This window comes from Gorilla gorilla, chromosome X (genome assembly GCF_029281585.2).
Source record: "Gorilla gorilla gorilla isolate KB3781 chromosome X, NHGRI_mGorGor1-v2.1_pri, whole genome shotgun sequence".
Taxonomy (NCBI): Eukaryota; Metazoa; Chordata; class Mammalia; order Primates; family Hominidae; genus Gorilla; species Gorilla gorilla.
Window position 1 is genome coordinate 60,738,672 of NC_073247.2, and position 23,101 is coordinate 60,761,772.

The window sequence follows — 23,101 nt, forward strand, 5'->3', positions numbered from 1 at the left end:
TGAGACTGCATGACACATTTGCAGAACCAGCTAGAGCTAAGGATGAGTGTGAGAAGGTGTTAGGGGTCATAGCTGGAGAAGCACACAGGAGACAGAACATGAAGGGCCTTATATGCAAGAATCAGGACTTCATCCTCTGGGCAGCCAGGTCAATTAGAGGGAGCTGGGCCAGTGTGCAATTTGGAGGCGAAATTTGGAGCATGGTGTTATGCAGCTAGGCAGGGTGTTTGTTCTTCAATTTAATAGCCACCAAAATATCCTCTTCACAAAACTGATAAAAGAGCACGAGGTCACAGAGTGAGAAGGGCAGAACTGCGTCCAGGTCTAAGGGTTTTGAGTGCCATTCCAGCGAGCTCCCAAAGATACATGGTTTTTCTCACTCAGAGATTGCTTCAATAACAGACTTGGTTTGGGTTATCTTTTGTCAAAACTGGATTTTTTTTTTTTATAAAAGGTTTTAGTAACGGTCTGAGTTTTATGACAGGCTTATTTGATAGAACAAAATATCTACCAGCCTGTGAGAAAGTGTCCAAAATTATGTTCTAAATGCATAGTATTATCTAATTTATCCACAATCTCATTACTCTTTTCTATCTGCCTCTCCTCACTCTTACCACTGCCCACTTTTCCAAAAGAAAACTAAAGGTTCCATATTTGTAAAAGGTGCTTAAATATATAGTCATTTATGAGACTTCTAAACAGTAGCTGTTTAAGTTTAGCCCAAATAAGAGTTTTCTCTCAATTATAAGTTATCATTTATTGTATCTGCTGAGTTTGGTCTGCTTTTTCATCTTTATCAAATTTAAAACTGAGGAGAAATCAGGGAACAAATTGTTATTTTTTCAGCACTTTGACTTATTCACATTTAATCTAATGCATTTTCAAGCTGGAAAGATTTTTTACTCATGGCCTTTTCCCAGATTTTTTCCTTTGCAAAAAATAGAATCAACTCAACACCCAGGGAGGTGAGTTCCATTAATTATCCTTTTCAGATAGAAAATAAGTAGCTGGGAGGAAAATGGGAATTCAAAGCCATGTTATTTTACTCTGTTAATGGCAGTAAGCAACTCCAGAATGAAGGGTCATATTGAAGAAACTTAAGCAGTTTACAAACAGAATGTGGTCTGTTAATGTTTACACTGCTCAGGAGGAGAGGAGCTTTTGCCAGAACCCCTTAGTCTTTGGCCATGTTTGAATGTTGCACAGAATGGGCAAGATTTCCACGTGACATGAATTGATTTTCTCTATCAAGAGTGGAATTCAACCTTTCTGTCTAAACTACTTTCAAATCCTACCTCTTCAGTGATAGTTTGTCATCCTTTTGCTAGACAATTTTTTAAAAATCTCATCACAAATCCTATGGAGAAAATATCTTTGGTGAAAATCTTTTATTGTATATATTTAAGGTGTACAAATGATGTTTTGACATCCATATACATAGTGAAATGATTGCTACAGTCATGCAAATTAAATATGCATTTCCTCACATAATTACCCTCTTTTGCAGTAAGAGCACCTGAAATCTACTCTTAGAAAATTTCCAGTATTCAATACAGCATTATTAACTATAGAACTTATGCTGTACATGAGGTCTCTAGATTTATACATCTTATGTAACTGCAACTTTGTAGCTTTGACCAACATCCTCATTTCTTCCACCTCCATCCCCCTGTGTGTTTGACTTTTTTAGCTTCCACATGTGAGATTACGCAGTATTTTTCTTTCTGTGTCTGGTTTATTTCACTTAGCATAATACCCTCCGGGTTCATCCATTTTGTCATAAATAGCAGGCTTTTATCAAAAAGGCAAGGGATAACAAATGTTGATGAGGATATGGAGGAAAGGAAACCATGGTACATTGTTGGTGGGAATGTAAATTAGTACCCCATTTTGGAAAATAGCGTATATTCCTCAAAATATTAAGAATACGATGACCATATGATGCAGAGATTCTTCTTCTGGGTAAATACCCAAAGGAAATGAAATCAGTATCTCGAAGAGATATCTGCACTCTCATGTTCACTGAAACATTATTCTCTGGTGAAAATTAATGCAAAAAATATTTTAGTTGCTGCAGTAGCAAAGAGATTCATGAGTTTAGCCTATTGCACATAGCTGAAGAAATCAAGGAAGAATGTTTCGCATTGCCATACCAGGGTAAAAAGTGATTGTGTGTATATTTCTGTATATAAAGTATTATGTAATTGTATATTTATACTTATCTATCTCTTTCATTAGGATAAAAGCCCCACGAGAGTGGGGACTTTGTCTATCTTGTCCACTTCTGAATCCCTGAAGCACAAAACAAATTATTGGCACATTAGTTGAATGAATGAATGGCATTGCACACTTACAATCTATTTTGTTTAACTTACAAACAGCAAAAATGCTACCACAATTCTGAATTTTGATTAAATAGTGTTTCAAAATCACAGATCTGTTTTAAAGATTAAATGAGGATTTCTGCTTTAAAAATGTATGTTTAGATAGAAAAATAGTATAAGCAAAGATAAGTGAAAGTGCTTAACCCAGGGTGGGAAACTCAATGACATTTAAGTTGACTCTAAGTCTAAAGATAGGTTTGAGGAGGAGTGGATGTTTTCCCCAAACCAGCCTCAAACTGGACCTTAAGTGGTCCACATGCAAAACAGTTCCTTCTCTATTGCTCTGAAGGGGGTGTTTTCTTGGGAGTATAGACAGTCATCTTGCAGGCAGCTAACAGACTACATTGTTCTCATCAGATGGTAGTATTGAGCTTGCCAGAAAATTTTACTTACAGTGGGGAACTCCTAAGGCTGAAACATTTTATCTGCAGGTCCAAAAAATCTTGACCTGGTGCACACAGCAGGGTAGGTAAGGAAAGGAACCATCATCTACGGAGAACCTACCATATGAACAGCTCTACCAGAGACCTCATTTGATTCCTACTTTAGCTTTATAATAAAAGTTAACATTCATTGGGTACTTATTGTCCTAAGTACTTTGCATGGATTAACTCAATAATTCCTCACAACACAAGGATGTATTTTTGTTTCCACCATTTAACAGAAGAGGACATCCAGGTACAGGGAAGTTAAACATGCTCAAGGTTACACAATGTGTAAGTGGTGGAGCCAGTATGAAAACCTACGTGGTGTGGGTTCCAGTGTCCAGTCTTGGAACTGCCTCCATAAGAGAAGGATTACTATCCTCATTATTTGCTAAGGCTCAATAAATAAAGTGACTTCCAAGGTCACATTAACAGAGCTGTCTGACTCCAAAGCTGAAGATGCTTTACTTTTCCTTATATTGTTCTACTTCAATCTCATCTCAATAAAAATAAATCTAGCAGCTAACATTTATCAAATACTTACTACATGGCAGACATTATTTTAAGTGCCTCATGTGAATTATCTCATTTAATCATCATAGTAACACTTTGAGGTGGGGCTTTTATTAGCCCCCTTCTGTAGATGAAGGTATTAAGGTTGAGAGGAGTCAAGTAACTTATTAAGGTGACATAGTAAATTGGTAGAATCAGGATTTAAAACTTGGTTTATTTGCCCAATGAGCCAAAGCTCTTATCCATTCTACCACAATATTTGCCTAGAAATATTGCCCCTCCTTCCCAATAGTAGTCCCTCCCATCTCTCTTATTTTTGCTGAAGTCTTAGTACAAGGCTGAGACTACTGTTTGTCCTTATGTTGCTTGGTCTTCCAGGTCTTCAAGGGGAAGGTTGTAATAGTAAAGTCACTCCCAAATTCAAATATTGTAAATATTGTACCCTTTGGAGTCAGGAATGAAGTACATGCTCACCATCAACTCAGATTTTTGTCAAGAGGAATGAGACTGATGGAAATAATCAATAGTTTTTTTAAAAAAACACACTTATTGAGAAATAATCATATACCATTTAGCACACCCATTTAAACTGTATACTTCAATGGTTTCCAGTACATTCACAGAGTTGGACAACCATGATGACAATCTAATTTTATAATATTTTCATCATCCCCAAAAGAAACCCCATGCCTATTGCCCTTGAGCCCCCAGCCTTGACAACCACTAATCTGCTTTCTACCTTTATAGATTTGCCTGTTTGGGACATTTCATATAAATTAAATCATACAATATGTGGTCTTTTGTGATTGGCTCCTTTCACTTAGCATATTTTCAAGGTTCATCAATGTTACATGTATCAGTATTTTATCCATTTTTATGGCTAAATAATACCCTACTGTATGCATATATCAAAGTTTGTTTATCCATTCCTCAGTGGATGGACATTTGGGTCATTTCCACTTTTTGGCTATTATGAGTAATGCCACTTTAAACATTCATGTTCACGCTTTTGTTTGAACACCTGTTTCCAATTCTCTTGGGTATATACCTAGGAATGGAATTGCTAAGTCATGTGGAAATTCTGTGTTTAACATTTGGAGAAACTGCCAAGCTGTTTTTCAATGAGGTTGCATCAATTTACATCCCCATCAGCAATGTATGAGTGTTCCAATTTCTTCATTTCCTCACCAACACTTGTTATTGTTTGGCTTTTTGATATAGCTATTCTAGTGGGTATGAAGTGGTATCTCATTGTGGTCTTGATTTGCATTTCCCTAATGAATAGTAGTGCTTGAGCATCTTTCCCTGTGCTTGCTAGCCAGTTGCATATTGCTATAAGCTGAATGTTTGTGTCCTCTCCAAACTCATATGCTGAAGCCCTAATCCCCAATGTGATGGCATATGGAGGTGGGGCCTTTGAGAGGTAAACTGGTTTAGATGAAGTCACAAGAGTAGGCATTCATAATGAAATTATAATGCCCTTATAAGAAGGGGAAGAGACCAGATCCCTTTCTTTCTTTTGAGACAGAATCTCACTCAGTCACCCAGGCTGGAGTGCAGTGGCTCAATCTCCGCTCACTGCAAGCTCCGCTTCCTGGGTTCAGGCCATTCTCCTGCCTCAGCCTCCCAACTAGCTGGGACTACAGGCACCTGCCACCATGCCCTGCTAATTTTTTTGTATTTTTTTAGTAGAGATGGGGTTTCACCGTGTTAGCCAGGATGGTTGCGATCTCCTGACCTCCTGATCCGCCCGCCTCGGCCTCCCAAAGTGCTGGGATTACAGGCGTGAGCCACCGCGCCTGGCCGAGACCAGATCCCTTTCTGTCTTTGCTGAGGACACAGCCACAAGGTAGCCATCTGCAAACCATAAAGTGGGCCCTCACAAGGCATTGAATCTGCTGGCATCTTGATCTCAGATTTCCCAGTCTCCAGGACTGTGAGAAATAAATGTTATTTAAGCCAATCAGTCTATGGTAGTATGTTATAGCAACCCAAGCATACTAAAACACATATTTTCTTTGAAGAAATGTCTATTACAATCTGTTAACCCATTTTGAATTGGTTATTTTTATCATTGAGTTGTAAGAGTCCTTTTCATATTTTGAAGTATCTGATATGCAAATATTTTCTCCCATTATGTTGCTTGTCTTTTCACTTTTTTATATGGTATATTTTTAGCACAAAAGTTTTTAATTTTGATTTACTCCAATTTATTTCTATTTCTTGTATCACTTGTGCAAATCGTCTTAACATTAGGAAGACTTACTACAATGTTTTCTTCTAAGAATTTTATAATTTTGACTCTTACATTCTATAATCCATTTTGAGTTGATTCTTGCATGTGATTTAAGGAAAACTTCATTTTTTCCCATGTAGATACCCAGTTGTCTCAGCATCATTTGTTAAAAAACTATTCTCTCCTCAATTTCTCTTGGGACCCTTGTTGAAATTAACTAGCCATATACATGAGGATTTATTTCTGGACTCTCAATTTAATTCCATTTATTTATACACCTACCCTTGTGTCTGTACCACACTGTCTTGATTACTGTAGTTTTGCAGTAAGTTTTGAAGTTGGGATGTATGAGCCCTCCAACTGTTCTTTTTAAAGATTGTTTTGACTGTTCTGGGTCCCTTGTAATTCCATATGAATTTTAGAATCAGCTTGTCAACTTACGCGAGGAAGCCACTGGAATTCTGATAAGCATTGGATTGAATCTGTAGATCAATTTGGGGCACATTTCATCTTAACAATACTAAGTCTTCCAATCCATGAACATGGAGTGTCTTTCCATTTATTTTGATCTTCTCTAATCTCTTTCAACAATGTTTTATAGTTTTCAGTGTAAAAGTTTCGCACTTCTTTTGTTAAATTATTCCTAAGTACTTTTTTCTTTTTGATGCTATTGTAAATGGAACTGTTTTCTTTCTTTCTTTCTTTCTTTCTTTCTTTCTTTCTTTCTTTCTTTCTTTCTTTCTTTCTTTCTTTCTCTCTCTCTCTCTCCCTCTCTCTCTCTCTCTCTCTCTCTCTCTCTCTCTCTCTCTCTCTTTCTTTCTTTCTTTCTTTCTTTCTTTTCTTTTCTTTTCTTTCTTTCTTTTTGAGACAGAGTCTCACTCTGTTGCCCAGGCTGGAGTGCAGTGGTGCGGTCTCAGCTCACTGCAATCTCTGCCTTCCAGGTTCAAGCAATTCTCCTGCCTCAGCCTCCCGAGTAGCTAGGACTACTGGTGCGTGCCACCACACCTGGCTAATTTTTTGTATTTTTAGTAGAGATAGGGTTTCACCGTGTTAGCCAGGATGGTCTTGATCTCCTGACCTCGTGATCCACCTGCCTTGGCCTCCCAAAGTGCTGGGATTTCAGGCGTGAGCCACCACGCCCAGCCGGAACTGTTTTCTTAATAACATTTTTGGATTGTTCATTTGATCTTGTGTTTTAACCTTGTATCCTGCAACTTTCCTAAATTCATCCAGGCAGGTAGTTGTGAGCAACACGAGAAGAGCAAGAATATGCCTGGGATAAGGAAAAAATGAATTGAGTAGATCAGGACTATAATAATGGTTACAATGTACTGAATATGTTTTCAGCAAGTCAGTACTTCCCATGCTCTAATACGTTCATGAATCTCCTGGAAATCTAGTTAAAATTCAGACTGCTATCACTGGGTTTGGGGTGGGCCTGGGATTCTGCCTAATAACTTCTTGGATTGTTAGTGGCTTTTATTTATTATTTTCAAGTTACAATAACTGCAAGCAAGATAATACTGTTCCCATTTTACAGATAAGAAAATGACCTCAGAAGTTGAGCTAGTAGCCCAGGTTCATTGAATAAGTGGCAGAACCAGGATTTGAACACAGTTCATTCTAATGCCAAAGCTGGACTCTTTCTACTCTACCACAATGGATATCTTGAGTAGAAGGAGGATAGTTGGAATGTGAACAGAATATGGATCACGAAAAAAGAAAGCTTTTCAATGTCAGAGTTGCTGCCTGGAATACATTTGAGTCTAATCTTTGAGGTTGCCTTGGAGAGCAGATCAGCAAGGCCCTTGCTTTCCAGGGAGCTGAGCATGAAGGTGTGAGATTGGACTATCAGCTAGAAGTAAGATGAAAATACTAGACAGAATTCAAGATTGGAAGAAGTCTAGAAAGAATGGCTTACCTTCGATCAGGCTAGACTCCAGAACTAGACTCTGTATACTGCTTAGGTCTATACCTGAGATTACACCTATTGTTGACTTTTTCTGCATTCTAAACATGGGGTTAGACTGGATGTGATGTTGCCACTGAGTAACCAGAGAGGAAGAAATATATCAGTGAGCTAAAGGGCAGGGCTGTGATCCTGAGATCCTTCTGAGTAGAAAAATACCATGCTTCAATACTGTGATAACAACAGAAATAACCAATGGCTTAAACTCTGTACCCCCTACTCAGGATGGTCTTGAAATAGATGTCTAAAAGCTGTCCCCCTAAAAAGGCTATGGCAGATCCTGCTATTTAACTGGGATGATGAATGGTATAGCATCAATACCATCCCTCAGAGGCCAGGGTAAGGGTTTAGGGATGTGGGTAAGGGTCTGGTCATATGTTTATCTGTGAAGGACTATGGATAGGTGACCAAATTCCTTTCCAGTACTTTTCAGCAGAATCTTTAGACTTTCATCACCTGAGTTAAAACACATGAGATTTTTTTTTGTCCTTAGCACATTTTATTGAAATATGACCCTTGATGACAAGCTGGCAGGCATATCTATGTCAGCCAAGAAGGGAGTGGTGGAGGACACAAATGCAGAAACAACAAGATTTGGAAAAAGAATAGCTTCACATGGGATAGATGACCCCCAACAGCTGTACAACCAACACTGGTTCTTCATCTATAGAAACTGTCCCCTGCCCCACCCCCCCCAAAAGATCTACTAATCTTCAAATAATATAATATGCTGTTGCAGAAATATTATTGGCATAGACGACTCCTCTGGCAAAGACAGTGGGAGTCACCAAGCTCCAAATGGGTGGAAGTGGCCAGAAATGGGCCCAGCTTCCTCCATCTGGGGCTTGCTACTGGCAGAGCAGCACTGTCAGGGAGGTTCGGGTTCAGGATGTGGCTCTGGTGTGCCTGGGCAGCTTTTTGGCACATGAGGTTAAATGGAAAACAGAACCTGAACCTAACCTTGAAAGAGGCTTTTTATCTTTTCACCTCTCCTTTTCTTTGCTTCCAATTCCTTCCTTTCTAGGGCTTTATTTTCAGTGTCTCTGTCTTATTCTGTCAGATTCTACTTGGGCATTTACAGCTATATCCTGGTTGAGTCTCCAGCTGTGGGACTCAGGGAGATTCAATTATCCAGAGCCCTGGGAGGTGGCAGGAAGGGTTGGGGGGACATGTGATAGTAACTCATGCACTGACTTCTCTATCAGCCATCATGCTTGCCTATTACCCATGGGGGCCTGTATAAGCATTTGAAGGGAGACAGCAGAAGTCAAGACTGATAACTGTCTTTGGGGATCTCCCTTGGCCTGCCTTCCAAACCGCTACTCACTGGCAGGCCTTGGAGGAGGGTTGAGCCCAGGAACTGAGAACAGGGGAGAGAGACTGCATCTCAAGTAATACTGGCAGTGTTGCAGCACCATCACACACAATGAGACTGCCCTGGCAGGAGTGTGGCACGCCAGTGTCTGTTCAGCAGTTCACCTTTATCTACCAAGCTTCACTGCTAGATATACTTTTGGGGTTATTTTTTAAATGCTTTGGCAACTTTCCCTCCATGTGAAAATGAGCATCCTTGTGTTCTGATTCTAACTCTAGAAACTAATTTGAGATGGGATTAAGAACAAAAATAACAGAGTTAATAGTATTTTTGGTGTCATAAACTTAAGGTACAACCAATCACATGCTGACTAGAAAAACTCAGACTATGGCCATAGTGTCCAGATAAGTGACCATTCTTTTCCCTAGGCCCATATTCCCAAAAAGGTGCTCTAGCCCACAAATCTGAGAATGATGAAACATATCAGCCTCATCCTCCCAATACAGGAAATCTCAATTTGCTCATTGTTTGTCCTAGAGCCTGCTCAGAAGAAAAGATGACAACTATGGCCTCCATTGAAAGCACTCCCCTACCTTCTCAATCTTGGCTGGCTTGCGTAAGCCTAGCCCCTGCAAGCCACCAGCCTTCCTGAATAAAGTAGAATCTTCCACTGGAGGGGAGAATGGCAGGGTTGCCATTCTAACAGTGTTTCTGGCAGCAAACCCAGGGCTCCACAGAAAGGCTTACCCCACCCCCCACCCCAGGACACCCTGCTGGCCAAGATTCTCCCATTGTTTTCAAATACAATGAAGAGGAAATGGAAGCTAGTGACAAGTATTTGTAACAGCAGCAAAAGTTCCTTGGCAAATTCTTTGGTTGAATGAGACATCCCTGCTGCTACAGTTGACCTTCAAGGACCCTGAGGAACTCAGCAGTAACTAGAAGAGATGCCAGGCCTTGGCTGGGTTGTGTGATACCAAGGATTGGCTCCAGTTAGTGAGGAACAGGGAGCTAAGCTGGATAACAGGGCAGCATTTGGCCATAACCCCCTTCTTGCCATCGTCCACCTGAGTGCTGCTTTTCCAGCATAGAAACTAGCTACTGGTGTCAGGGCCTTGGCAACAGCAGCAGTTTTAGTTGTTTGTATGCCTAAGATCCTGGCTGGGTCATCAATTGCTCTGGGGAGCTGGCTCTGGCTGGAGCTCCCAGCTACCTTGAGTTTTGGTTCCCTTGAGCCAGGCCACAGGCTGAGAAAGCAATGGTTAGAGGAGTTCCTTCTGAGCTCACCTCTACTGATCCCATAGCTTGGAGATGGTAGAGAAATGACTGAACCTTTCTCCGTTTCAGGAGATTTCTTTGGTTTCAAAAATAAATCAGTAAGAAAAACTTGAACCCTGCTGGGGAATGCTAAACTCAAGTCACTTAGACTTTAAGGGAAGCACAAGGCCAGGCCACAGTAGGGAGGCTCTGAGTTCAAGGGGAAAACTCCTTCCTAGACATCGGTAGCTATGGTGGGAACAATTCAACGCCTTGGCACTTGCTTACCTAGCCACGGTGGATTCAGGCTGATCTGCAGAAAATGCTTTCCTTCTGGGCTAACTTTTCCCTCTCCAACTTCCCTCTTCTCGCCTTATTAGTTAAAAAAGAAAAAAATAATCAAAACATAAAAATAAATAAAATCAAAAGGCCATTTAAAATATAACAATAAGAACCCCCTCCCCCCATAATGAAACCTACATCTAGAAGTCAGTTTTAGTAGAGCTATTAATGGCCCATATGGTGAAGCCCTGGGGTAGGCACCTGCGGTAACCCCCAGCAATGTAAAGGAAAGATGAAACAAGAGGTGGTAGGACCAAAGTCTTAGGAGAGGAAGAGGGTCACACTAGCCAGGGCTAAGAGTAGGCCTCTTCCCCTGAACTTGCTGCTGGGAAAGGTAAGGGTAGAGCCTATTTAAACCTGGTTCCTTCCTAAGGGGCACCTGGGGGTACTCAACCTTTGCTTGCATTTTTTCAGTGTAATTCCTCCCTCTGTGCTTTCCCCTGCAAAGCTTGGGTGAGGCCCTGAAACTGGTGCCAGGTGAATGCCCTCAAGGCAGCCAGCTCTCTGTGAGAAATGGCTGGCCACAAGCCCTGGGGCAGAGTAGAGCTGCAAGGCAGATTCCCTCTGAGCCTTTAGAGGCTGTTGACGATATGGGTGGATGATGAGTACTTGATGTCTTTGGTATCCTAGTACAAAGCAGAATGAAGGCACTTCCTTGGTTCTCTGTGCAGCAAGTACTTGCCCTTGGCAACTGTGGGAAGGAGAGTGTGGTTCTAAGATCACACCTTGCTGCAGCTCCCTTGGGTAGAAGCTTGTGGCTTCCCCAGGGTCTCCTAGCTGGTTAGGACCACTGCTAGGGAAGGGGTAGTGAGAGACATCCAGGGTAGAGGGCTGGAACAAACTGCTAATTGCTATCTACTTGCTGAGAAACTGCTAACAAAGAAGATTGAAAGCATTTCCCACATGGCTGGGCAGGGATGCTGTGGCAGAGTGCTGGTAGAATTAGAAATTGCTGGGCCCCAGGAGTAGACTCTCCCTGAGACATTTGAGTTGCTCTTCCCCGAGCTTGATCTTCTCCTCCAGCTCTCGCTGTTCAATGATGAGAGCAGATTTCATCTTGACAAAGTGCTGGTAATCTTGGAGCTGGTCCTGAGGCAGGTAGCGGGAGACCATGCCAAACACCAACTTCTCCCGGCGGTCCACGTGCTCCTTCAGCTCCTTGGCATCTGCCAACTGCCCTGTCAGCTGCTGCTTCTTCTCTATCAGCACCAACTGGGGAAGCAGAGGACCAAGTAAGGGCTCTCCCAATTACCAGGCATCTGTCCAACTGTGCTGCCTAGCAGTACTCCACCAGAGATGCTGCCACAAAGCAGCTATACATTCTGCTAATTAGTCAGTCCTAGATTTTCTGCCCTGAAGTCTACCTCCATGCAAAAGCCTTTGTTTCCTGTAGCAGGAGGGTAAACATGACAACAATTCTGGATAGGGGATGTGAAATTACCTCTTTCCATCTCTTTAACGCTGTCTTCAATGTAGGGACCACCACTGGGCTTGGGGTGGAGGAAGGCTCTGACAAAGCCAGCCTGTGTCCCTTTCATCTGGTGAACAACTGTCACTGTGGAGGTGCTTTCTGTATGATGTGTGTGTCTGTGTGAGTGGATATGTGTGAGTGTATGTGTCTGTGTCTGTATGTATATGTATGTAGATATGTGCCTCTTGTTGTGGATTCAAAGGTATATCCAAAGCCACCTGTATAGGGAAAGGTGATGCAATTTTGGTTCAGGAGTATATGCATAGTGACCCAACCTGTGAAACTGACAGCTTTCCAATCTCAACTACTTGATGAGACCTCCCCCTCCAACTCTAGAGTGAGGCAAAACTGCTGCTGCTACTACTACTACTGGGAACTAGCATTGATTCAGTGTTTACCCTGTCCCAGGCCCTGTTTTATGTAATTAACATAAACTAATTTAATTCTCACAATAATCCCATAAGGCAGGTAGTATGCTCACCTCATTTTATAGGTGAAGAGATTGAGGCAGAGTGACGTTATGTAAGTTGTCCACAGTCACACAGCTAATAAATGGTAGGGCAAGAATCTCAGGGCACTTAAAAGCCAGTGTTCACACTCTTATTTTTGTATTTTATTATTATTATTTTTTTTGAGACAGGGTCTTGCTCTGTCACCCAGGCTGGAGTGCAGTGGCACAATCTTTGCTCACGGCAGTCTCTGCCTCCCAGGCTCAAGCAAACCTTCCACCTCAGCCTCCGGAGTAGCTGGGATTATAGGCATGCGCCACCATGCCAGACTAATTTTTGTATTTTTAGTAGAGATGGGGATTCACTACGTTGCCCAGGTTGGTCTCAAACTCCTGGACTGAAGCAATCTGCCCGCTTTGGCCTCCCAAAGTACTGGGATTACAGACATGAGCCACCGTGCCCATCCTCAGTGCTCATATGCTTTTAACCCCATGCTCTACTGTTTCCTATAGTAGCCCAACTTGAAAGAGGGAGCCCTGAGAAGAAACAAATGGCATTTCCCTCTACCCACACCCCACAGACCCCAACTCTACCTTCTCCTGGTTGGCCTCTGAATCGATGCTGTTCAGAGCATTCTCCACCCGGGCCAGTCGTCCAGAGAGTGACAGCAACAGGTTGACCACTTTGTCCAGGTCCCCAACAAACAAGTGGTACTTTTCAAATTCATTGGATTTGCAGACGGCTTTTAAGTTGGCCTCCACCTCCTCCCCAAGGGCAGAATTGGCATTGATGTCCTCTAGCAGCCCTCGCTGGGCCTCCCGCAAGACAGAAAGTTTTCTGCTGATGCTTTCGATAAGCTGTATCTAGGGGAATTAAACAGGAGAAGACAAAGGATGAGAATGGGGATCAACAGAAACTTATTTGTGCCTGTAACCTCTGTTTTGGAATCCAAGGAACAGATGGTGGGCTCTATCCTAGTCACTGGAAACAAAGGAAACTTGGGCAAGTCATGAGCAACTCCAGTCTTTTGGCCAAGCACCTTCTATCCGTCTGGTAGGGATCTCCATGTCACCACCAAACTTTTTGGCATTGGGTAAGTGGTATCTATGCACTAAACTTCATTTACCAGATGCAGCTTAATAAATACTTGCTGGCACTTTGTTTTTTTTTTTGAGATGGAGTCTCACTCTGTTGACCAGGCTGGAGTGCAGTGGCACAATCTCAGCTCACTGCAGCCTCCGCCTCTCAGGTTCAAGCGATTCTTGCGTCTCGGCCTCCTAAGTAGCTGAGGTTACAGGTGCATGTCATGGATGCCAGGCTAATTTTGTGTGTGTGTTTGTGTTTGTGTGTGTGTGTGTGTGTACTTTTAGTAGAGATGGGGTTTCATGATGTTGGCCAGGCTGACCTCAAGTGATCAGCCCCCCTCAGCCTTCCAAAATGCTGGGATCACAGGTGTGAGCCTCTGCACCCAGTCCCTTCCTGGGACGATTTAATAAATAGGAGCTACAGTCCTTTTGAGAGCCTAGGTTGGAAAAGCATTTGCACTAAGGTATTTGCCTATCACTTCATTCATTCTCCTTCAATCCATTTAAGTACCTCTCAAGTTCATGACACTATGCTAGATCTTTGCTTCCTTAGCTTGGCTTTTGAGGCCTTTTGGATAAGACTGTGAGTTCTGGAGTTGTAACGACTGGGTTTGATTTATAGCTTTGCCACTTCGTAGCTGTGGGACCTTGGGTGACTTGACATTATTGAGCTTCACTTTCTTTATCTGTAGAATGGGGATAATTGCTTTACCCACTGCATTGAGTCATAATAAGGAGTCAATGAGATTACGCATGCAAAGTGTTTGGCCCATAGTAAGTGCTGCGTAAAAGCTAGGCTGCTATTATTTGTTACTCAGTCTGGCCCCACCTTGCCATTCTAATGCCCCTCCTCAGAGCCTTTCAGAATTAGCTCCTCATTCTCCTCTGTGTTCACAACACTCATTCTTGTGTTCCTGAGTAGCTTATGCAGTTCCACCTACTCTTTATCTCTTTCTTCATTTTGGTTATTCCTAAATTTCTTCAGGGGACAGCTCTGCCCCTCCCCTCCCTCACAGGAAGCCCTCCTCTGTAAGTCTTCTCTCAGTGATCTTTTTTTGTCCAAGCTTTTAAGTATTTTAGAATTAGAACCCTATAGTGTAACTTGAAGTTCCTCACTTTCTATTCCTTGTGTGTGTCTGATCTCTCACCTGCTATTGATTGTAAGTTTCTTAAGGGAAGTGCTGTCTGTGTCTTCTGATTTGTCTCCCCTATAGGTGAGTACAGTCACAGGGAAGTACAGCAAAGTTTTAGAGTCAGAGACATCTGGATTCCAATTCCACCTCCAAACTCTATGGCCTTAGGATAGATACCTAATCCCACTTCTGTTTCCTCATCTGTAAAGTGGACAACTCCCCAACTCCAGAGATTTTCTGATGGGTAAATGAAACCACATAAGTAAAAGACTTAGTATTATGACTGGCACTTAAATGCTCAATGCATGCTTACTAATGTTATTATTATTATTAAATTAGTTCTACAACATACTCCAAACTAATAGATACTTGTCTAGCTGCAAGGTTATGACAAGAATGGCCCTGTCCCAGGCTGCCCATAGCCTCTGTAGACAGTATTGCTTTGTGGTTAAGAGCACAGAGACTCCAGTGCCAGACTACCAGAGTTTGAACTCCTGCTCTGCTGGAAAGTAGTGGTATTATATACGACCTTGAGCAAATTACTCAACCTCTCTGCACGTCAATTTCCACATCTAAAAAATAGGATAACAATAGGACCTACCTCATAGAGTTGTTATGAGAATTAAATAAGTTAACACATGTTACATGTTTAGAATAGTATCTTGTTCATAGGAATATGCTTCAGTGTATGTTTTAATCTTATTCTAGCCCAAGCACTGGGCCCATAGGCTTGTAGTTTTCTGGAATGTATTCCCCTCTAGTAGTTTAATTAGGGATGTCCAAAGTGACCAAGACTAAGAAAGCCTCCTCCAGGTTCCAAGACCTGTTGTCATATTTTAGAACTCTTCAAAAGTCAGGAGATCACCATGATCTCAGTTTGAAGTATAATAGGTTTGCATTTGGGGAAAGTTCCAAAACCCACTGGGAACTGGGGATCAGTGATATGAATAAGGCAACACAATTAGATGAAGAGGCTGTCAGTTATATTCCCACCATCTGCTCTCCCAAATAAAAGTCAATGCTGGGGACAAAGGATGGCTGGGGGCCATCTGGAAAATGACCCACTTGGAAAATCACCTTCTTACCCCAGTTCCCAAGCTCCAGGGATAGATGGAAGGATAAAAGTGGAGAGAGCCCTTTACTTCTTGGAACTTGTGCTCTACAACCTGAACCTCAGTCCTGGGGAAGTGTGATGGATAGAGTTGTGGAGTCATCACAGATCCAGCCAGAGCTGAGTTGTTTTTGCTGGGACATCGCAAATTGGTGACATTCCTCACCTTTCTTCCTCAGAGACAAAAACTGTCATAGCCCACCCACAATCACTTTAGTTCACTTTCTGTCGTTCTGTGCTCTGCCATTTCTGATCATCTCTCTCTTTTCCTGGTCAGACTTCTAGGTTTGCCCCTGCAGAGGCCAGGCCCTGAGTAAGCTAGGAGTACCCCTGCTCGGGGAACATGGAATCCAAGGAAGCAGACATCTGCATCAATAAAACTTCAACACCACCATGCTTCCAATTCTTCCCCTGACATTTTGCTTCAGATAGGAAATTGGAGGAAGGACTCTTGCAAATGGCCCTGTAACTTCCTACGGGTCATATCCTGAAAGAAATATGGGCAGAACAATTTACATTGAGTTTAGATGTCCACAGAGAGGTAAATTGAGCCTTTGAGGTTGCCATGACAACCCTATTTGCTTATGAAATACAATAGGTAAGTGCAGGGAGGGGAAAGTGCTTCCAAGAATTGGATTAGAAAACCAGACTAGTGGTACTTAGACAAAGAAAGGAAAGCTTTGGAACGACAACAACATCATCATCTCCACTTAACTATTTTGTACTTTTAAGACATAATCGACTATCCTTGCAAATAAATACTAAAGTTTGCCAGCCTATAAGTTGTCCTTATTTTACTTAGTCTCTTCTGTCTCCCACAAAGTTGCACAAAGAATAAAAATCAATGGCACTGCCATTGGTTAGAAAAGTCCACTGGCAGAAACTCTGATGTGCCCTGGGTAGTGAGTTACTTACAAGGCTGGCTTAATTCAGAGAGACAGCATGTACTGTACAGTAGAAATTCAGACAGTCTTGACTTCAAGTGCTGGATCTACCATTTAGTCTGTAACCCCTGGGCAAATTAGTCCTTTCAACTAGTAAAAAAGGGATAGTAATATCTGCCTTGTTGGGCTGTTCTTTTCTTTTTTTTTTTTTTTTTTTTTTTTGAGACAGAGTTTCACTCTTTGTTGCCCAGGCTGGAGTGCAGTGGCGTGATCTCGGCTCACTGCAACCTCCGCCTCCTGGGTTCAAGCAATTCTCCTGTCTCAGCTTCCCGAGCAGCTGAGATTACAGGTGCCCGCCACCACGCCTGGCTAATTTTTGTATTTTTAGTAGAGACGGGGTTTCACCATGTTGGCCAGGCTGTTCTCAAACTCCTGACCTCAGGTGATCCACCCACCCTGGCCTCCCAAAGTGCTGGGATTACAGGCGGGAGCCACCATGCCCAGCCCTTGTTGGGTTGTTCTAAGGATCACAGAGACAATAATGATGATTATGATTGTTATTATTATTATTGACTGGATCAAAAATAGACAGGACTTGGATCTGTGAGAAATCCAGAGAGGCTGTATGGTTTCCATACTGAAAATATGGGAATGCGAGATGTTCTAGAGAGTGTAGAAGGCTGGTCATCCTCCAGATACATTCAAGCTAAATTCTGAAAATCTCTAGGACACATCAAAAAACTTTACCTTTTTTTGAGCCAGTTCATGGTCAACTTCCTCCTCTCCTAGGCCACTCTCTGCCATCTCAGGTTGGTCTTTCAGTTTGTTCAGCAGCTCTGCCTTGGCCACAGAAATATTGTAATAAGCTGAGTAAGAGGTAGGGATTCCTGGGGCCCCTGGAGGAGGCGAAAAGTGCTGAAACTCTTGTCTGTGGAAACAAAGAGTGACCATTTGAGCACCTCTGTTGAGAGGCTGCTGACATTTCTGCTTCTTAATTTCTCCGTCTGAATAATGGAACCCTGCTTCACCAAGGAGTTGAAAAAAATGGAGAAGGCACTGTTCAAATGTAAACAGGCCACATGAAGGCAAACTGGAGTTAAGTAAAGGCAAGTTTTAAGAACTTAGAAGGCTATTTCCATGCCCCTGACTTCATCGCCTAGGGAGACTTCTTTCGAGATAATTTGGTTTGGTCATTAACACTCAATTAAAATCCAGAAAACCTGGCAGGCCTTCTGATCATCATCCCTTTGGTGCATGACCCCAGTATGTGGATCCCAAAGTAGGGGCTAGGTGGTAGAGAAGTATCTGAGACCTTATCTATTGGTTCTCCAAGCCTGTTGGCCTCCCTCAGACCTACCCCTGGATCTCAACCCATCCTGGCTCTATCTAGTCTTCTTGCTTACAAAGGCACCCTGTGGCTTTCCTGGACACTCTCATCATTTTTTTCTTTTCCAATGCCACTCCTACTTGAAATGGACCCTCTGCTGCAGATCTCCCACAGCAAAGAGGTCACCCATGACCTCAACAGTGGTCACCATGTTGGAGGCTGCGGTTAGCACCCTGCCAGGGACTTGTCACCGCCCACCACATCTCTCATGAACTCTTCAGACATTGCCTGCTGTAGGGCAGGACTTCAGCCTGAAAAGGGATAGCATCTCTCCACTTCTGGCATATTCCCAATGGCTCCTGCCTCCTCCATGGTTGTAGAATGAAATGGGGAAAAAAATGGAACCAGTGGCACCCAGGGGCTTGACAAGTATAGCAACAGACCCTGTTGTCTTGGGTTCACCAAAGCCTGTGGGGCTGAGGCATTGCTTCTCAGAGCCCCAGCCCATGAAATAGAACTTCTCAGGAAAAAAAGTAGTTCTGGTTCCATGCTGGCTTGGGTTTGGCCTCTTCTGCCATCAAAGCTTCCAGTCTGGTGTGAGGAAGGAAGTAGAGAGAAATGCTACAATGTTAGGTCTCAGCGATGGAGGGGCAAATAATTTTGCCCGTGGTTTATGCTAGGGGGTGGCCCGCCCTCACTATATTCTCATTGCCTGCTAGCCACTCCCATCCTCCACCTGTCTGTGTCACTACCCCTTCGCTAACCTCTAGCTGTTTGAAAGGGAAAATAGGAGAAACTCATTAGTCATTTTTGCAGCTATTTGCAGTTCTTAGATAAAGGTCAAAAATAATGGTTAAAAGGCTCCACAGCTATTTACTGATTCATGCTATGCTGTCTCCTAATTCATCACACAAAAGAAAGTTGGGCCCGCCAATATCTTTTATCCTAGGTAAATTCATTTATATGTAAGTTTCAAGCTTGTAACACTGATAAAAGAACAATACTAGCTAACATGCACACCATACTTACCATGCCCCAGAAACCATCCTAAGATAGATACATGCACACATAGGTATATACATATATAATTGAATGCTCATGAAAACCATTATACAGATAAGGAACATGAGGCAACATGAGGTACAGTGACTTCCTCAAGGTCACCAGACATTAAATGACAGACCTGCAATTTGCACCTGGACAACCTGACTCTAGAATCTGTGCTTCAAGCTGCTATGCTATACTGCCAAAGGGACAACTTGAGATCATATAAAAGCCTACATGTAAGGAATTTTCTGGCTGGAGTATATCTATGTTAGCAGATAATGGAGAATATTCCGGAGGGAATATGAAGGTCTGAACTTAGGGAATTCCTATCTACAAGAAAAATATTTAGGGTATGTGTGAAAGTTCTGTGTCAGAAGGTGTTATAAAGGAAAAAAAGGATGTGCTAATTGGAGACTCAGTTCCCCAGCATACACATCCCTGCATCATATTATAGTATATCACATTAGGCACTATATTCTAGGGATCCTTTCCTTATCACCTCCATTAATAGGGAAGCGATTACAGGTGGTCTATGTAGTAAACATCAAAGCAAAAAGCAGATTCCTTTCACAGAGCACTGAGAGGAAATGCATACAGTCCATAAAGCAAGCTATACCTATACCTGAATCAGAGTTATTAGACTTAAATAATACTTAATTATTCCACTAACTGGCTTCTGTGTGTATCCCAGCATTTTTTAACAGAACAGTATGTAGGTTATAAAGGTACTAGAGTTTAACTTGGCTGAAATTAGGATATCTTTGTTTGCATTTTAGATTCAAAATATTATGCATCTATATGTCCCTTACAAAATCTTAAATCTGCTTCCTTCTGGCTAGGACACTGTCCTCTCCTAGGGTCTGGAATAGAATCTTCTTCAAGAGCCCAGAGATCATGGGATGATATAGCAAGCATAGTGAGCTACCTGAGATCTTGTGATAAAGTTACTTTATCTCCCTGGGCCTTGCTTTTTTCATCTAAGAAATGGAGAAGATGAATGGTAACTATTTCATAGGTTTATTTTCATGATTAAATCAATCATTACCCAAAGTGCTTAGAACAATGCAGGGCACATAGTAAGCAATCAAAAAAATTAGCTATTTTGGGAATGATGCTCTTCCTTAAATCTCCATCACTCAAAGGAGCATCTAATTGATTTTGTAGCCACAAGCAGAGCTGTGTGCAAACAAATGTTTTCCCTTACATCCTAGAGTCATTAAAAATAAATCTCTGGAGCAAGTTACAAGATCTCTAGTAATAGTGATTGCTTTCTGTCTGGCCAAGGTGCCAAGGCAAAGGGAGCTACACAAAGAAGGAAGAACCAGGGCTTGTAACTGCTGCCTCTGGTACACCTTGCCCTACAGGAGAGAAGAGGACCCTGTGACTCCTGGCCTATGGAAAGAACAAGATCTCTCTGGGAGAGGCTGTCTAGGAAGGCAAAATAAGCATGGGCTTTGGAGTCAGACAGCTCTGGCTTTGAATGTTTGCTGTGTAACTTGGAATTAGTTAGTTTCCTCATCTGTCAAATGGGGATAATAATGGCTAATAGGGCTATTGGGAGGATTAAATGAAATAGATACATAATGTCTGGCAGTGTCTGGTATATAAGAAATACTTAATCAATGTTCATCCATTCATTTATTTGTTCTTTCTTCTTAAATATTTGTTAAGTGCCTACTATTGGGAGGTCATTTTCCCTTTTCCCTGCTATGATAGATAACAATCACAGGTATTTTTCACAAAATGTTTTCTAATTACAATGAGAATGCTCCCCAGGTAGAAGAACAGCTTGAGAAGCAGCCACATGGGATCTAATGAAGGATTCTTAACAGTGCCTGGGAGCCAGGCCCTGTAAATGCTGTGCTTATGGCATCTTGGGCTGGAAGACTGATCAACTAGCTCCAGATAGACAAGTCACAGATTTGTCTGACAATAAAAGACATGATAACAAGGTACTTCTAACCGCAACAAGTCTCAGGCAAATTCCTGCTATAAAGAGAGTTAAAGAAAGCACTTATAAGCCACCTGCCTCCCGAACCTCAGCCCCAGCAGAGAGTGGGCTGAGCTCTCCACAGGAGAGCAGGCGGAGCTGCTGACAGCCAGAGCACTGAGCAATAATAGCAATGATGGTCCTGGGGCTTTTGCTTTGGAGCAAAAGAAATAAAAAAAAAAAAAACCCAACCATGCACTATAGGGCATGCAGATGACAACTGGCTCAGTGGAGTGAACAAACACTGGCAGTCCTGCTGCCAGAACACACTCTTGCTTTGGCCTCCCTGCTCAGGCAGCTCACCCTGTCAACTACCACCTATTACACACCCACATGAATGCAAAGAGGCAGGTAAACAAGGAGGGGGAGAAAGTGGAAGAGAAAAAGAATGTCCTTAACTATTGTAAGGAATTATCAAGGCATGAAGCACCCAGCCCCAGGAATACCTTTGATGCTGGTGGTTGTGGGGGGACGAGTTTAGAAGCCCAGGCTACTTGTCCTAGAGCAGAGGCAGGTCAGGTTGTGAGCTGGCCTCTTATTCTGGAGGGCAGGCAGAAGAGAAGGCAGGAAAAGTGCCTGAGCCAGGTTTCTGGGAAAGACCTAGTATAGGCAACAAGTGTTCAATGCCTTTGGGATCAGGGGCCAGAAATTGATGGATACCATGAAGACACACTAAGGAAAAGTACAGTACTTTAATAAAGATATTTAGGGATAAGAACATGATATTTACTGAGCATGTACTATGTGCTAAGCATGGAGCTATATCTTTTATGCAGATTATCTTAATATTCATAACAATCATGTGAAGCAAGTATCATTATACCCATTTTCCAGGTAAGAAAACTGAGGCTGGGAGCAGTTTAACTGGCCAGCCTGAGGTCATCCAGTTAGTAAATAGTGGAGGTAAAATTCAAACTTGTGCTGCCTGCCTCTTCAGAGACCTAGTATCTTTCATATGTACTTACTTGGCGGATTCAGTGGCTTCCTGTTCCGATGTCCTCCAAAGCCCACCAATGCCATAGTAGCAAGGGGACTGAGCCTGCTCAGGTTGAGATCCCAAGTGACCCCTTATTGGAGGCAAGAAATCACTGGAATGGAGTGCAAAGGATTCTTGCTCTGCTGGGACACTTTGTGAACCCTGTCTCGAGCCCTCCAGGTGGCCAAGGCTGAGGGGTTGTGGCTGCTCTAGGACCTCCTCAGGATTGAGAGCACAGGAACCAGAGGTTTCTGAACTGAAATACTGGGGTGGCAGCTCCTCTTCCTCTTCCTCTGCCTCCTCCTCCTCCTCTTCCTCTTCTTCTTCTTCCTCCTCCTCCTCCTGTTGCTTCTGCTGCTGCTGTTGCTGCTGCTGTTGCTGCTTCTGCTGCTGGGCTGCACGAAAGAGCCTGTACTTCTCCCAGTTGGGAGGAGGAGGGCGAGGAGGAGGAAAGGCCTTCTTCCTGGCTCCGAGAAGATCCGACTGGGTCTCATCACCTTTGCTAAAGAGCTCCCTCCTATGCTGCCCCCAGGCCCGGGTGCTTTGGGGCTCCAAGCTGATGTGACTCTCTGAGAAGGCACGGCTGCGCAGTGGGTGGGGCATGGAGGCAAGGGAGCTCCCCTCCTCATAAACTGAAGTTTCCTCTGATTTTTTCAAAGCATGTTTGAAGTCTCCAAGGAGGTCAAGAGAAGAAATTGCTCGGTAGCTTGACAAGTCCAGTGCTGGGTTCTCAAGGCAAGGATGGAAAGGGGTTGCCCATGAAAAGCTAGTCTTGGAATGAGCCATTTCCCTGCAAAACATCAGATGAGTACTGAGAAAAACAAGCAAGTTGCAGATAGGCCCATATTTTGGATGACAACATTTATATAAAATTTAAAATGTCCACAAAACAATGTAGTATGTGTAGTAAATGTAATAATAGTAATAATAATATAATAATAATGATAGCTAACACTTACTGAGCATACACTAAATACTAGGCACTGTTTAAGTGGTTTCCATGTCTTCACTTATCTAATCCTCACAATAACCCCAGGAGGTAGCTATTACTATTGCACTGATTTTACAGTTGGGGAAACTGAGGCATAGAGCATTTAAGTAACTTGCCTGGGGTCATAAAGCTAGTACATGGTAGAGCTAGGATTTGAACTTGAACAGTTTAGCTCCAAAGTCTGGATATACACATA

The 23,101-nt window shown here is 42.6% G+C and overlaps 1 protein-coding gene across 2 annotated transcripts in view; it reads right to left on the reverse strand.

Moving 5' to 3' along the window:
- Positions 1 to 1,411: 1,411 nt before the first annotated feature.
- Positions 1,412 to 23,101, reverse strand: part of SHROOM4 (shroom family member 4) — a 227,935-nt gene continuing 206,245 nt past the window's right edge. For both annotated transcript variants that reach the window (XM_019019817.3, XM_055375550.2), the window contains 4 exons: positions 21,904 to 22,704; positions 17,322 to 17,502; positions 12,955 to 13,224; positions 1,412 to 11,653 (listed from right to left, as the gene is read on the reverse strand). In XM_019019817.3, the coding sequence (XP_018875362.1) occupies positions 11,384 to 11,653; positions 12,955 to 13,224; positions 17,322 to 17,502; positions 21,904 to 22,704 (1,522 nt within the window). In that variant the 3' untranslated portion in view covers positions 1,412 to 11,383. The remainder of the gene's footprint in view (positions 11,654 to 12,954; positions 13,225 to 17,321; positions 17,503 to 21,903; positions 22,705 to 23,101) is intronic.